We start from the raw sequence: 13,171 nt of genomic DNA, 5'->3' as shown, positions 1-13,171 counted from the left end.
AATTTTTCGAAAATGGCCAAAAACGCTGTTTTTAGGGGTTTCAACCCCTTTTTTCTCGAAAACGTGACGTGATGGGACATTTTTGACCCCGGATTCGTGTTCAGCACGAAAAATCCGTTCAGAAACACCAGGTCCCGTCTTATTCGCAGAAAAAAAGTTGAAATTTGTAGACCAGTGTTATTTTAACTTTAAATATCATTATATATGTTACAATACTTTAGATAGTTGAATATTTTATTTATGTTTACAATTGTTACAATTGTTGAAGGCTTTGTATTATTAAGAGAACTCCTGTGTCTTCTGAATTGGATGCTGTAGTCTAAAATATGCTCTACTGTTGAATTGGATGCGTTACAGTATTTACAGTTGCTACTTTTTTACTAATTATATGTTCGTGGGACATCTTTGCGTTACCCAGTCTGAGTCTTGTAATCTTTACCAAGTCTTTTCTGGTTATGTTTTATTAGGAGACAATTTAAAATGATCGTATATATTATTCATATTGGGGTTATTAGCTTGTACCAGTTAGTCCTTTTATCGTATAACTCTTGGTGTCGACTGTTGAATATATCTTTTATGTGTCTTAGTATATCGGGATATGGTATGTTAGACGTAGTTATAAGTGGTTAATTATGTGCGGATTTTACTACTGTGTCGGCTAACTCGCTGCCTGTTATTTTTGTATGGCCAGGTTTAATTTTGTTATTATTTTTTATAAGTAAGTTTCGTATGGAGTTGGCGTAGAAGTTATGATTAGTTAAATTAGATATTGATTTTAACGACTAACGCGAGTCCGTACACATGGCAAATTTTGCCGTGGGTGTGACTGGTCTAGTACAGTGATTCCCCAAGGGGTCCACGGAAGACTCAACGGGGGTTCACGGTGACGTGAAAAATTTTGGGGATCCATGAGTTGTAAATGGGGGTCCACGAAAATTTATCTGGTTTCGATGTAAAGAACTAAAATGGTTGCTTGCCTCTTTATTTAACATAAATTTTTTTAGTGGTGTATAGTGCTCTTGACGCACTGCTGCACTTACCGTCACTAAAAAGAACCGGATACTGGTATGACAATGAGTGGGGCGAGGCGAAAATTGCTGGCGGCAGAGATTTAAGCACCTTTGTCTTTTCAATGCTACAGGATAGTACGCCACCATTAACTTTGTTGAATAGATTCTATAATGTTGAGTTCCCTGAGGCTGAATTCTGGTTTGATTCCATCGCTGAGACCGGACTCACACATTGTCGAATCTCCACTGACGGCTCCAAAACTAACTCTGGGTCATGATCTGGGGTCTTTTTCGAAGGGGGATAAGCTTCACATTTCTGTCGGGGAGTATACTTAGGTCTTCCAGGCTGAGGTAATTGCAATCCACAAAGCCATGGACTACGTGGTGGGACATAGGTGGATGGGAAGGAGCTAACGTATCTGCTATGACAACCATGCTGCACTTAAAGCATTGGCCGGCCCTCTAACTAATTCCAAACTAGTTCGGAAATGCAAGTCTCGAATAAATTGTGTTGGTAAACATAACGAGCTTGCTTTACTCTGGGTGCCAGGTCACCCGGGAGTACCTGGTAATGAGACATCCAACCAATTGGCCAGAGTTGGCTTAGACCTAGCATTCCTCGGTCTGAAGCCACCATCAGAAACTGGATGAATACTTCGCTCAGAAATTACGGAGAGGCATCGAGGGGATGCAGGTGGGCAAAACTCATGCTGCCTTCAATCTCGCAAGGTTTATCTAATTTTTTGCTCTCACTGAGGAGACGACACTGCAGACAACTTTCTGGACTGCTGACTGGCACTTCACGTGGCACAAACACCTGACTGTGATAGGCTTAAATGACAAGTCCATTTGCCCATCTTGCCTTGTAGAAGATGAAACGGTGGAACTCTTTTTGTGCTCCTTGCTTGCTTGATTATTTGTCATCGTTCTTTTTTCACTCGGTCTTTTCTCTATTGTCAGCAAGGCGAATTAATATAAGGTGATAGCAGGAGTAAAAAAACAAAAATTTACATGTATTTTGTTTTTGCTTTGGCGGCATAAACTGTCAAAATCTGTAAGAGTGTGTGTAGAAATTCAAACAAAATTTTTCAATTTGATATCAGAAGCCGTGCGGCGAAACACATACACAAAATCAGCTGAACTAGTAACACCACCTTATATTAATTCGCCTTGATTGTCAGTTTCTGAATTTTTTGATGTTTAAGTTTTGTGTTTTAAAAATGTGATAAATATTTTTCGCCTCACTTTAAAACTCGGAGCGATAATAATAAAAATGATGCCATTAACACAAATAAACTATTTTACATATACTCCACGTGCAAAGTCATGAGTGAACCGAACATTTGATGAGTTTATGGTGAAGATAGTGTAAGACTATGTTCAAACAGACCAATTAGCTGAGGCAATTAAGCTTTAAATTGCGAAATTGAGTTTTGTGTTCACACATATGTCAGCTGCGCAATTAGCGATACGAAATCAGCTGCNTGCAAGTCTCGAATAAATTGTGTTGGTAAACATAACGAGCTTGCTTTACTCTGGGTGCCAGGTCACCCGGGAGTACCTGGTAATGAGACATCCAACCAATTGGCCAGAGTTGGCTTAGACCTAGCATTCCTCGGTCTGAAGCCACCATCAGAAACTGGATGAATACTTCGCTCAGAAATTACGGAGAGGCATCGAGGGGATGCAGGTGGGCAAAACTCATGCTGCCTTCAATCTCGCAAGGTTTATCTAATTTTTTGCTCTCACTGAGGAGACGACACTGCAGACAACTTTCTGGACTGCTGACTGGCACTTCACGTGGCACAAACACCTGACTGTGATAGGCTTAAATGACAAGTCCATTTGCCCATCTTGCCTTGTAGAAGATGAAACGGTGGAACTCTTTTTGTGCTCCTTGCTTGCTTGATTATTTGTCATCGTTCTTTTTTCACTCGGTCTTTTCTCTATTGTCAGCAAGGCGAATTAATATAAGGTGATAGCAGGAGTAAAAAAACAAAAATTTACATGTATTTTGTTTTTGCTTTGGCGGCATAAACTGTCAAAATCTGTAAGAGTGTGTGTAGAAATTCAAACAAAATTTTTCAATTTGATATCAGAAGCCGTGCGGCGAAACACATACACAAAATCAGCTGAACTAGTAACACCACCTTATATTAATTCGCCTTGATTGTCAGTTTCTGAATTTTTTGATGTTTAAGTTTTGTGTTTTAAAAATGTGATAAATATTTTTCGCCTCACTTTAAAACTCGGAGCGATAATAATAAAAATGATGCCATTAACACAAATAAACTATTTTACATATACTCCACGTGCAAAGTCATGAGTGAACCGAACATTTGATGAGTTTATGGTGAAGATAGTGTAAGACTATGTTCAAACAGACCAATTAGCTGAGGCAATTAAGCTTTAAATTGCGAAATTGAGTTTTGTGTTCACACATATGTCAGCTGCGCAATTAGCGATACGAAATCAGCTGCTGGATTACCTACAGTGATGGAAAAGTTGGTACAATCGTACCTTTATTTAGTTTGAAAGTGCATTCGGTACAAACACACAATTTTAGGTACATTTGGAACGTAGCCAAATAACTTCTCAGGAAATCAGTTCTTATATTTATTGACATTTCAATGCATTTTCTGTTGCGGGCAACTGGTCCAATACCTTCCCTCCTTTTTGAAGAGGCATACAAATGATACAAAAAGGTGGTCAAAGTCAGATCGGAGAACTGGGATGAAATTAATTCACCTTTTCTACAACATAGTTTTGTCTCGCGCTGCTCGAAGAGATTCTTTTCATAGCCAAAATTTGTTTAACGTGAGTACCGAAGTTGATGTGGTATCGATGGGAATTTTTATCCCCCTATCTTCTTTATATAGAAATACATACTTACTTTTCGGGTACATCTATCCACTTTTAGATAAAGCTTTCCGTAAATTAGGTACAATTTTATAATTAAATTTTCCATCCCTGATCTCAGCTGTAAAAGAGGGACAGAAACAAGCAGGTCATTGCTCTTTGTTCAATAAACATAGCTCCAAGTCAAAATTAAACATACCTTGCAGGGTTGCATAGAGAATCTGACACAAATTAACTGCCAATTAATAATTAATTGGCAATTAAAAAATTGTATTTTTGTATGATAAATTGGGTAACAATTAAATTGGTAAAAGGTTTTTAATTGCCAATTAGGCCCCTGTTTGAACGTAGTCTAAATAACGCTAGTGCTCTACGACCTCTATTTTTTAAAACTTACAAGTGTGTAATCACATTATTTTTATAAACAGAACACAAGAAAATATTTTACTTTTATTTTGGCCACTCTGAGTTTAGGTTTTGAACTCACCCGCGATGCAAATTTACATTGTTAGATATCTAATTTTCACATTTAATTTTTTTACGAGCTTTGGGAATATTTAGAAATTGCTGTCACGCTCGCCGGCTAGAACAGGCGCTTCAGCAGGGAAATTTGGATGTTGGTCCGTAATGCATCCTGCCGGTACGAAGCGAGCTGCAGCAGCACTGACAACCCTGCTGAACTTAAGTTCACCAAGGTGGACGTCGGTTGGTGTGAGAAGCGCAGCGAAGGTGCTTTCAGTAAATTCCGCGAAGCCTTTCCAATCAGCTTTAGAAGAGTTGAATAGGTCCGGTGTTCTGCGGAAGCAAAGTCAGGTGGTTTATCGATCGAGATGACTATGGGCAGATGGTCTGATGCCAAGGTCAGCATAGGTCGCCATGATACGCTGTTTATCAGACCAGCGCTGACCATTGTTATGTCTGGCGATCTGCAGCAGCTTCCCATAATCCTGGTGGGTGCGTCGTCGTTCATTGTGCAGAATGTCTAATCGTCTATCTGCTCAGCCAAGTCTGTTCCCCTACGATCGTTTGATAGGCTTGAGTGCCAAATATCGTGGTGCGCATTGAAGTCACCCAATACAATACGGTTTTCACCTCTGAGGAGTCCACCTATGTCAGGGTGATATCCTGCCGGGCAGCAAGTGACAGGGGGTATATATACATTAAATACTTCGAGCTCAACATCGCCTGACCGGATAGTAATGCCCTGACATTCTTTCTGCTTCAATAAGACGATACTGCACGGTGTGGGGCGTGATGAACGCTAAGCCACCACCATTATCTCGCTCGCGATCTCGACGGTGGACGTTGTACCCGGCACAATTCAACAATGTCTTGTTGGACTGTAGCTATCAATATACCATGCCTTCCCATGAAGACGGTTATCTCCTCGATCTTGCTCTGAAGGGCGTTACAGTTGAATTGAAGGAGCTTCATGTGGTTCGGGAGACGTGTAGTTATGCTGGGTGTGAGGGATGTGTGTAGGCTTGCCGCCATTGGCTGTGCGCGCTGCTGTGGTGGTAGTGGGTGGCGTCGCAGTTGGGGTTTGCTACCGAGCAGCTCAACACGGCCCCTCGAAGTTCCTCATCTAATCTCGCGTGGTGCGCAGACCTGAACATGCCCTAAAGTGGCACCAGCCAGCGCAGGTGTTGCCCGTGACTGATGTCACATTACGGAATATCCAGGTCTGACATACCGTGCAGATTGTAGGAGGAACTAGGAGTTGTTGGCGGCGGCGTGCGGGTGGTGGTGCGGTTGTGTCTGTTATGTGGTCTGTCGTGGTTGTGGTGTGGTCTATTATGTTGTTGTGTTGTGGTGCTGTGGTGTCTGTGTTGAGCTGCTCAGGTGGACTGGGTTTAGCCGTAGAAGCTGCTCTGTTTGAGCAGCAGGGGGCCACAAAAGATGTGGTCCACTGCCGATGTGTCCGTAGTCCTGAGCAGACTCTGAGGTGGCTCCACCCCTTGTAAGTATTGCACTTGAATGAGGTGGAGTTGTGGTGTAGTCGTCTCTGACATACACAACACGTGTAGGTTTCTGGCCCTGGGTTTGACTCGACTACGTAGCGAATGTAGGCCGAAACAACAGCCCGTGGTCGAGTAAAACCCGACTCATTGCGGTACGTAGAACCGGCTGTCGTGGGAATGTGGTATGAGTGTGTATTTGTACTTGATTAAAAAATGGTTGCATACCATGCATTTTTTTTAATTTATCAACAGTGGGAGCTAAAATAAATGAAAAGTAATTTTCTTCTTCATTTGGTTTTTGATTTATTATAAACTCATTTCTATTTAATTTATTAACAGATTTTATAAGGCGAAATCACTTGATTTCAGCATGATTTGCTTATAAGTATATTACAAATGAGCTGAAAATTATGATAATGTGAACAATTTTTTAGTTGCACAAAGCGTTTGTTTAAACGTTAATTAATTTCCATAGAATCAAAAAGATATATGGAATTTTTCATGCCTAACGAAAGCGCATACTAAAACTTATTAACTATACTTTTGAGTTTAGACATTTCTACAAAAGTTGCGTTCCTTATTCCCAGAAATAGTCAGAAAAAGTCCGAAGTAGTCAGACTTATACGGTAGACAAACGGGCTCGATTATTTGCATAACCAATTTGTTTTAACTCATGCATTTTCCTCTTTAAAATGAGCATAAGCAGCCGAACAAATGCACGAAATTTTTGGGAATTAACTCGGATCCGGGGAATTTTCGATGACAACACTGGTATAAAACGGCCAGTTGTTGTCCTTTGTACAAGTAAGCAAATAAAGCGGTCGAGTTTCGCGTGCGCGGTAGCCGAGTGGTGAGAGTTGCGAGCTACAAGCCTGTAGCTGCCAGGTTCGATACTCGGTTGGAGCGATTGCGAAAAATTTTTTGTTTTTATTATTTATTTTATATTTTTTTATTTTATTTTATTTATATATATAATTTTACTTTATTTTATTTTTAATTGCTTTATTTTATATCACATTTCTTATTTTACTATTAGTTAATTTTAATTTTTAGAGAAGAATTTTGTTAAAAATTCAACAACAACTAACTGAAAGTAACGTAAAAAAAATATAGAACTTATAAAAAAAAGAATGAAAAAGAAATAAAAAAAGTATACTGGCCGTGTGACTCGAAGCCACGACCTTGCGGCTGCTTTATTCGCATTACTGCCGTCTGTAAGGGTAAAATTTTAATTTGCATTTATGCTTATTAATTCAAATTAATTTTCTCCGTCTGTCTACCATATTAGTCCAAAAAGCGTTCCTTAACTCGAAGATGACAGCAAATATGAGATAGCAACACTCAGTGAGAGTGACTCTCTTCAGTCCGAGTAGGTCAGTCCGAGGTAGGTAGGACACGTCAAGTCTTGAAAGCAATTTTTTTTGCATTCTCTTTTGTGTTTTCTATTTGTTTCCACACGCGTCAACTTTAATTGAATTCAAGTCCTTGGTTCTTTAGTCAGAAGAATTTTTACTGGCAAAATCTTGAAAAGTGTCAAACTCAACTGAATTTAAATTAACGGAAATTAAAGAATATACAAAAAGTTAGAATTATCCAAAAAGTAAAAAAAGTGAATTGAAAGTGGAAGGAGGCAAAAAAAAATTTATATAGTGAGTGTTTTTTGTGCTTGTGCTTGTGTGAATGTGTTTTGTACATACATTTCTATTCTTATTTGACGTTAGTTTTGTTGTTGCCATCTTTGGACTAAGAATTTGTTTTTTTTGCGTTCCTTTACTTTTTCCTATTATTCTCTTTAATTGAGCGCATTTTCCTTACGCTCTTGCATTTTGACACTTTTCAGATTCTAGTCCGAAAAGATATGGAATGGACCTCATGTGTCTGCAGAGTTTATTAATGCAGCGTTAACCACAATACATTCAGTTTTCTTATACTAGGTTCACATATAAGTAGATTATCCTCATTTTCGAGCTTAACACCCTAATCTGTAATTATAACAAGAGATTAGCCGTATAAAATTCGTCCCTTGTTAATCTGTAATTATAAAATAATCTCAGATTTAACCGATAACTTTTCGGTGTCCATCCTAGTTTTATCGATTGTTTTTGCGAAAGAGAGGAGAAATGCCAAATGTAAAAGTAAACAAAAATGTACGCTAGCAAGTAAAAGAGGTTTGTAAAGGTATTTTTAATAAAATGTTAAGTTAAAATATATTTATATTGCTTATTATAGCAGAAAAACGTGATCACGGTGGCACAGAGAAGAAACATAAATTTTCCTTGAGATGTGGGAATAACAAGCACAACAAATTTGACGGCTAATAATCTGAGATTTGCCTGTGTAAACGGGGTGATTAAAAAACTAGCTTTGATTGAGATAATATTGATATGTGAACATAGTTTTAAGTTGAATTTGGTGTGCAAACTCGACTTTAGTGCCTCAAGCTAATCGATATTTCACAAACATCGGTGAATATTCAGATGGATCGATTTGTTTGCTACTGAGTGTACTATCACTAGNACAATACATTCAGTTTTCTTAAGTTGAATTTGGTGTGCAAACTCGACTTTAGTGCCTCAAGCTAATCGATATTTCACAAACATCGATGAATATTCAGATGGATCGATTTGTTTGCTACTGAGTGTACTATCACTAGCAATTATAATAACCAAAAAAATGGGGAAAAGAAACAGTGCGTTATCGTTGAAACAAAAACTTGATATAATACAAGCAGTGGCTAATAAAACTGATAAAAAGAGTTTGTCCAAGAGATACAACTGCGCTTTATCTACTATAAATAGAATTGTTAAAAATGGAGAAGCGTACAAGAAAGCTGCACAGAGTGGAAGCATTTATCGAAAACGGCAAAGGAAAAGTGTACACGAAAAGGTCGAAGATGCACTATGTCAGTGGTTTAATGAAAACAAAACTCAAAATGCAGCTATATCTAACACGGTGCTACTGAAGAAAGCGAAGGAGTTCGCGGTAAAACTAGAAGATGACTTTTATCCCGGATTGAACTGGCTTTTTAGATGGCGAAGGCGAAATGGAATTGGTCCTATGAAAGTCAAATGCGAAAGGGACGACAGCTTTATCGACGATTCTTCTATTAATATTTCCAGTCCTTTGCAGGAAATATGCAAAACGGAGTACAACTTATACTGCGATGAAAATGCATCTGGTCATGAAGGATCAACTACGCAAGAGATTAAAGAAAATTATCATGAGCCTACTGAATGCAGTACCGAAGAAGAAATCTCTCGAATAATAACGCCGGAAAAGCCTATTGAAGATGATTGTGCTCCTTCCATAAATGAGGCTCTACAATCGCTACAAGTTCTCAAGCGTTTTTGCGTTCTTCACGATATCGAAATTAGCTCATTATTTAGTACCGAGGAGAAAATATTGCAACATTGGAAAAGAAGTAGAAACGAATAATATATACTTTACTTTAGCTGTTAAGAGTTCCACTAATTATGAGTAGAATATAAGACCAAATTGTGTTAATACATATTAATTTATTATACAATAGTTAAAAATAAAATACATTTATACAATAGGTAATATTTGCATATACATTCATCATACACATATATAGCAATTTTAATATGCATGTACCTTTATTATTGCCTATCAGTAGCAACAAACAATAACCTGGTTCAAAACTTTTCCATTGCAGCACAGCAGAAAACGTGATGACAACTTTGAAGAGTACATCAGCTCAGCATATGCCGGCAGTAATAGTAATTTATCCCAAAAGCCGAATAAAGATAAAATTATAGTGGTACATATGTCTGGACCTCATTCAGCCTCAGCGACACGTCATCGCCGAGAAATGAAGTTGCGTAATACATTCGGTTGGACTCGTATAGACATACTAACCATGCTGATTGTTTTCATAATCCTCGCATCCCTTTCATTTTCACTGGTCGTGGAGGCGTTGCAGACTTTAGTACACATTGATCATCAAGATACAATGCACTTGCCAGTTATTGTTATGGTACTAGGTTTTTTTGGCCTTATCTTAAATGGATTGACGTATCTATTAATCGGTGGATATACAATGCATCAGGGGAGCTTTTTGCATGTGACACCTAACGGAGATGTAGTTCTGGATCGTGTGCTATCAACCAGTGGGGACTTACAAGCCGATGAACGATCACTCTCAAAACCGAACAAAGAGAACATAGACAACGACCGCCAACTAAAGGATGACCTTAAAGCAGAAATCGGACAAGTACATTATACACCAAGAAGGCAAGGTGGTGTGGAGATGTTGCGAGATGTTTCTAGTACCATATTCGTAATCGTTTGCGCATTAATTGTATACATGGCGGAAGATGAAGAGCACACAGCTAAATTCATCGATCCCGTACTTTCGATATTTTCATGTGTGCTTTTAGTCTCGCTAAGTTATCCTTATAGTAAGTATTCTTTATATTTAGTATTAAAATTTATGGAATTCGATTAATGTTATAATTCCTACCTCTTAAACAGTGAAACAGTCTTGCCTAATTCTCCTGCAAACGATTCCTGGTTCCATTGATATGGTAGACTTCGAGCGCACATTAGTGATGAAATTTCCTGAAATAGTTAGCTATCATGACCTACACATCTGGCAATTATCGGTGCATAAATCCGTAGCCACTGTGCACATAATGTTCCAGAACCCACAGCTTTATACCAAAATCATTGATGATGTACGCTCTTATTTCCACGATCGTGGAATTACTGAAGTCACCATACAACCAGAATTTCAAAGCCCAAAGTCGCCGTCTATAGAGTGCTTAATGCAGTGTAGCGCCACCGATTGCGCAGACAAAGTATGTTGTAAGGACTCGCGCACTGATCTACGTGAAGTAATCAGCTCATCTCCCAATGGTGATAGCGATTTACAGCTTTACAAGCAAAATACATGTAATGATAGTGTGGAGTCTTCTGAACTCCAAGATTTGCAAATCGTAAAGGTCCAGAAAATAGCAGAAAATATCGAAGAGAACACAAAATTTGACGGGAAAGAACCGACCGAAAAGGCCCCAGAAAGTGTTGAAGATAAAGTCATCTCAAAACCTGTAGCAGATTCTATTGAAGAGAATGTAGCATCCACAGCAAAACATGAACGTACTAAAGAATGCGGGATATCAACTAATAAAGAAGTCATAGAAGTAGGAACTGGAAAATGCAGCTGATAAAATATTGTAAATGTATTTATCAGCCAGGTTCTGCAATTCACTTACGTGTGAATTTCAACAAAATGCGCTTTGAATTCACATAGGCAGGGGTTGAAATTCACTCGGAAGTGAATTGCAGAACCCGCCTGTATATTATACATTTTATGTAAACTATTATAAATTATTACTGCTACCAAAAATGTAGTCATGCATACATACTTAGTTTAAAATTTATATTTTAGGACATACAATTGTATGTAAGTTTTCGTATATGCGCATATGTATGAATGTACATAAATAAGTGTACAAAGAAACTAGCTCTAGTTTTGATACGTTTTAAAGTGCTGATGAATTTAAATCTATTACTAATTGTAACTTAAGAAATTTTTTTAATGCTACTAGACTTTTAGCCGAATAAGTACAAGTGAACTAATTTAATTTTAAGCACGATTCATATGTATGTACATATGTACAGTTTTGATAAGATAGGAAAATCAAGTATTTCCCAACACCCATCATCCGTGTCATCGTTGTTTAAGATGAAATTATTTATATATTAAGAGACGTGTGCACATTGTACCATAATTTAATGTTGCAAAAAAAGTTGTAATAGAATGAGAAATAAAGAAGCAAATATGCTTATACAAATTACTATAGATAATAAACTGTCTCATCATAACGATATCGGTGGCAATTGGTAATGACGTCTGGGAATGGAAAAGATGACTTGTGCTCGAAAGTAAACGATTATCTCTCCAAGCTTTCTCGCTTCTTCACTGCAAGGAGCCTAGCCCTCTCCCCTACAAAATCCTCAGCTACCCTTTTCACCATTTGGACGAAGGGGGTCAGAATGCAGTATTCACGTCGATGACGGACATTCCCACGACAGCCGGTTCTACGTACCGGAATCACTCGGGTTTCATCCGACCAAGGGCTGTTGTTTCGGCGATCTAACCCCGTTTAGGTCGGCGAAGTATCTTAGAAGTTGTCCGTCCATAGGGCTACATTCACTACGCATTCTCCTACTCAGGGCTGGCATCGAGTCAAACCCTGGGCCAGAAACATACACCTGCTGTGTATGCCGAAGACGATTACACCACAACTCCACCTCAGTCAAGTGTAATGCCTGCGAGGGGTGGAGTCACCTCAGGGTCTGCTCGGGACTACGGACACACAGACAGTGGACCACGTCGTACGTGGCCCCCTGTTGCTCAAACAGAGCAGCCTCCACGGCTAACCATAGTCCGCCCGAGCAGCCCCACACACTCACACAGCAGCCACACACAGTCACCACAACACAACAACATAATAACACCACAGACCGTACCACAGCCACCACAGACCACATAACACACACAACCGCACCACCACCCACACGCCGCCGCCAACAACTCCTGGTTCCCCCTACAATCTGCACGGTATGTCAGACCAGGATATTCCGTAATGTGACATCAGTCAAGTGCAACACCTGCCTTGGCTGGTGCCACTTTAGGGCATGCTCAGGTCTGCGTACCACGCGAGATTGGACGGGGAACTTCGAGGGCCCGTGTTGCGCTGCTCGGTCGCAGACTCCAATTGCGACGCCCCCCACCACCACCACAGGGCGGCAATCACCTCAGCAGCACACACAGCCAACGGCGGCAAGAACATACACTTCACTTACACCCCACATCACGACACGTCTCCCGAACCACATGAAGCTCCTTCAATTTAACTGCAACGGGCTACAGAGCAAGATTGAGGAGATAACCGTCTTCATGTGTCGGCATGGTATATTAATAGCTGCGGTCCAAGAGACGAAGTTGCACAGCAATTCAACTTTGTTGAATTGCGCCGGGTACAACGTGCACCGTCGAGATCGCGAGCGAGATAATGGTGGTGGCTTAGCGTTCATCACGCACCACACCGTGCAGTATCGTCTTATCGAAGCAGACATCGACCGCAGGGATACCACCCTAGAATGTCAGGGCATCGCTATCCGGTCAGGCGATGTCGAGCTCGAAATATTTAACATATACATACCCCCTGTCACCTGCTGCCCGGCAGGATATCACCCTGATATAGGTGCGCTCCTCAGAGGTGAAAACCGTATGGTAGTAGGTGACTTTAATGCGCACCACGATCTTTGGCACTCAAGCCTGTCAAACGATCGTAGGGGAACAGACTTGGCTGA

At 39.8% G+C, this 13,171-nt stretch overlaps 1 protein-coding gene across 2 annotated transcripts in view; it reads left to right on the top strand.

The window, feature by feature from the left end:
* ZnT77C (Zinc transporter 77C) overlaps positions 1–11,833 on the top strand; it is a 32,555-nt gene extending 20,722 nt beyond the window's left edge. The window contains exons 1-3 of one of the 2 annotated variants that reach the window (XM_017621201.1): positions 9,277–9,387; positions 9,507–10,251; positions 10,325–11,826. In XM_017621201.1, coding sequence (XP_017476690.1) covers positions 9,618–10,251; positions 10,325–11,016 — 1,326 coding nt within the window. In that variant the 5' untranslated portion in view covers positions 9,277–9,387; positions 9,507–9,617 and the 3' untranslated portion in view covers positions 11,017–11,826. Of the gene's footprint in view, positions 1–9,276; positions 9,388–9,506; positions 10,252–10,324 lie in introns of those variants that run through there. The other variant, XM_017621200.1, reaches the window with a different exon arrangement.
* The last annotated feature ends 1,338 nt before the right edge of the window (positions 11,834–13,171 follow it).

This window comes from Rhagoletis zephyria, unplaced genomic scaffold, assembly GCF_001687245.7.
Source record: "Rhagoletis zephyria isolate East Lansing unplaced genomic scaffold, Rhagoletis_zephyria_1.1 Rzeph_scaffold_02391, whole genome shotgun sequence".
Taxonomy (NCBI): domain Eukaryota; kingdom Metazoa; phylum Arthropoda; class Insecta; order Diptera; family Tephritidae; genus Rhagoletis; species Rhagoletis zephyria.
This window is presented reverse-complemented; position numbering and strand designations above follow the sequence as displayed.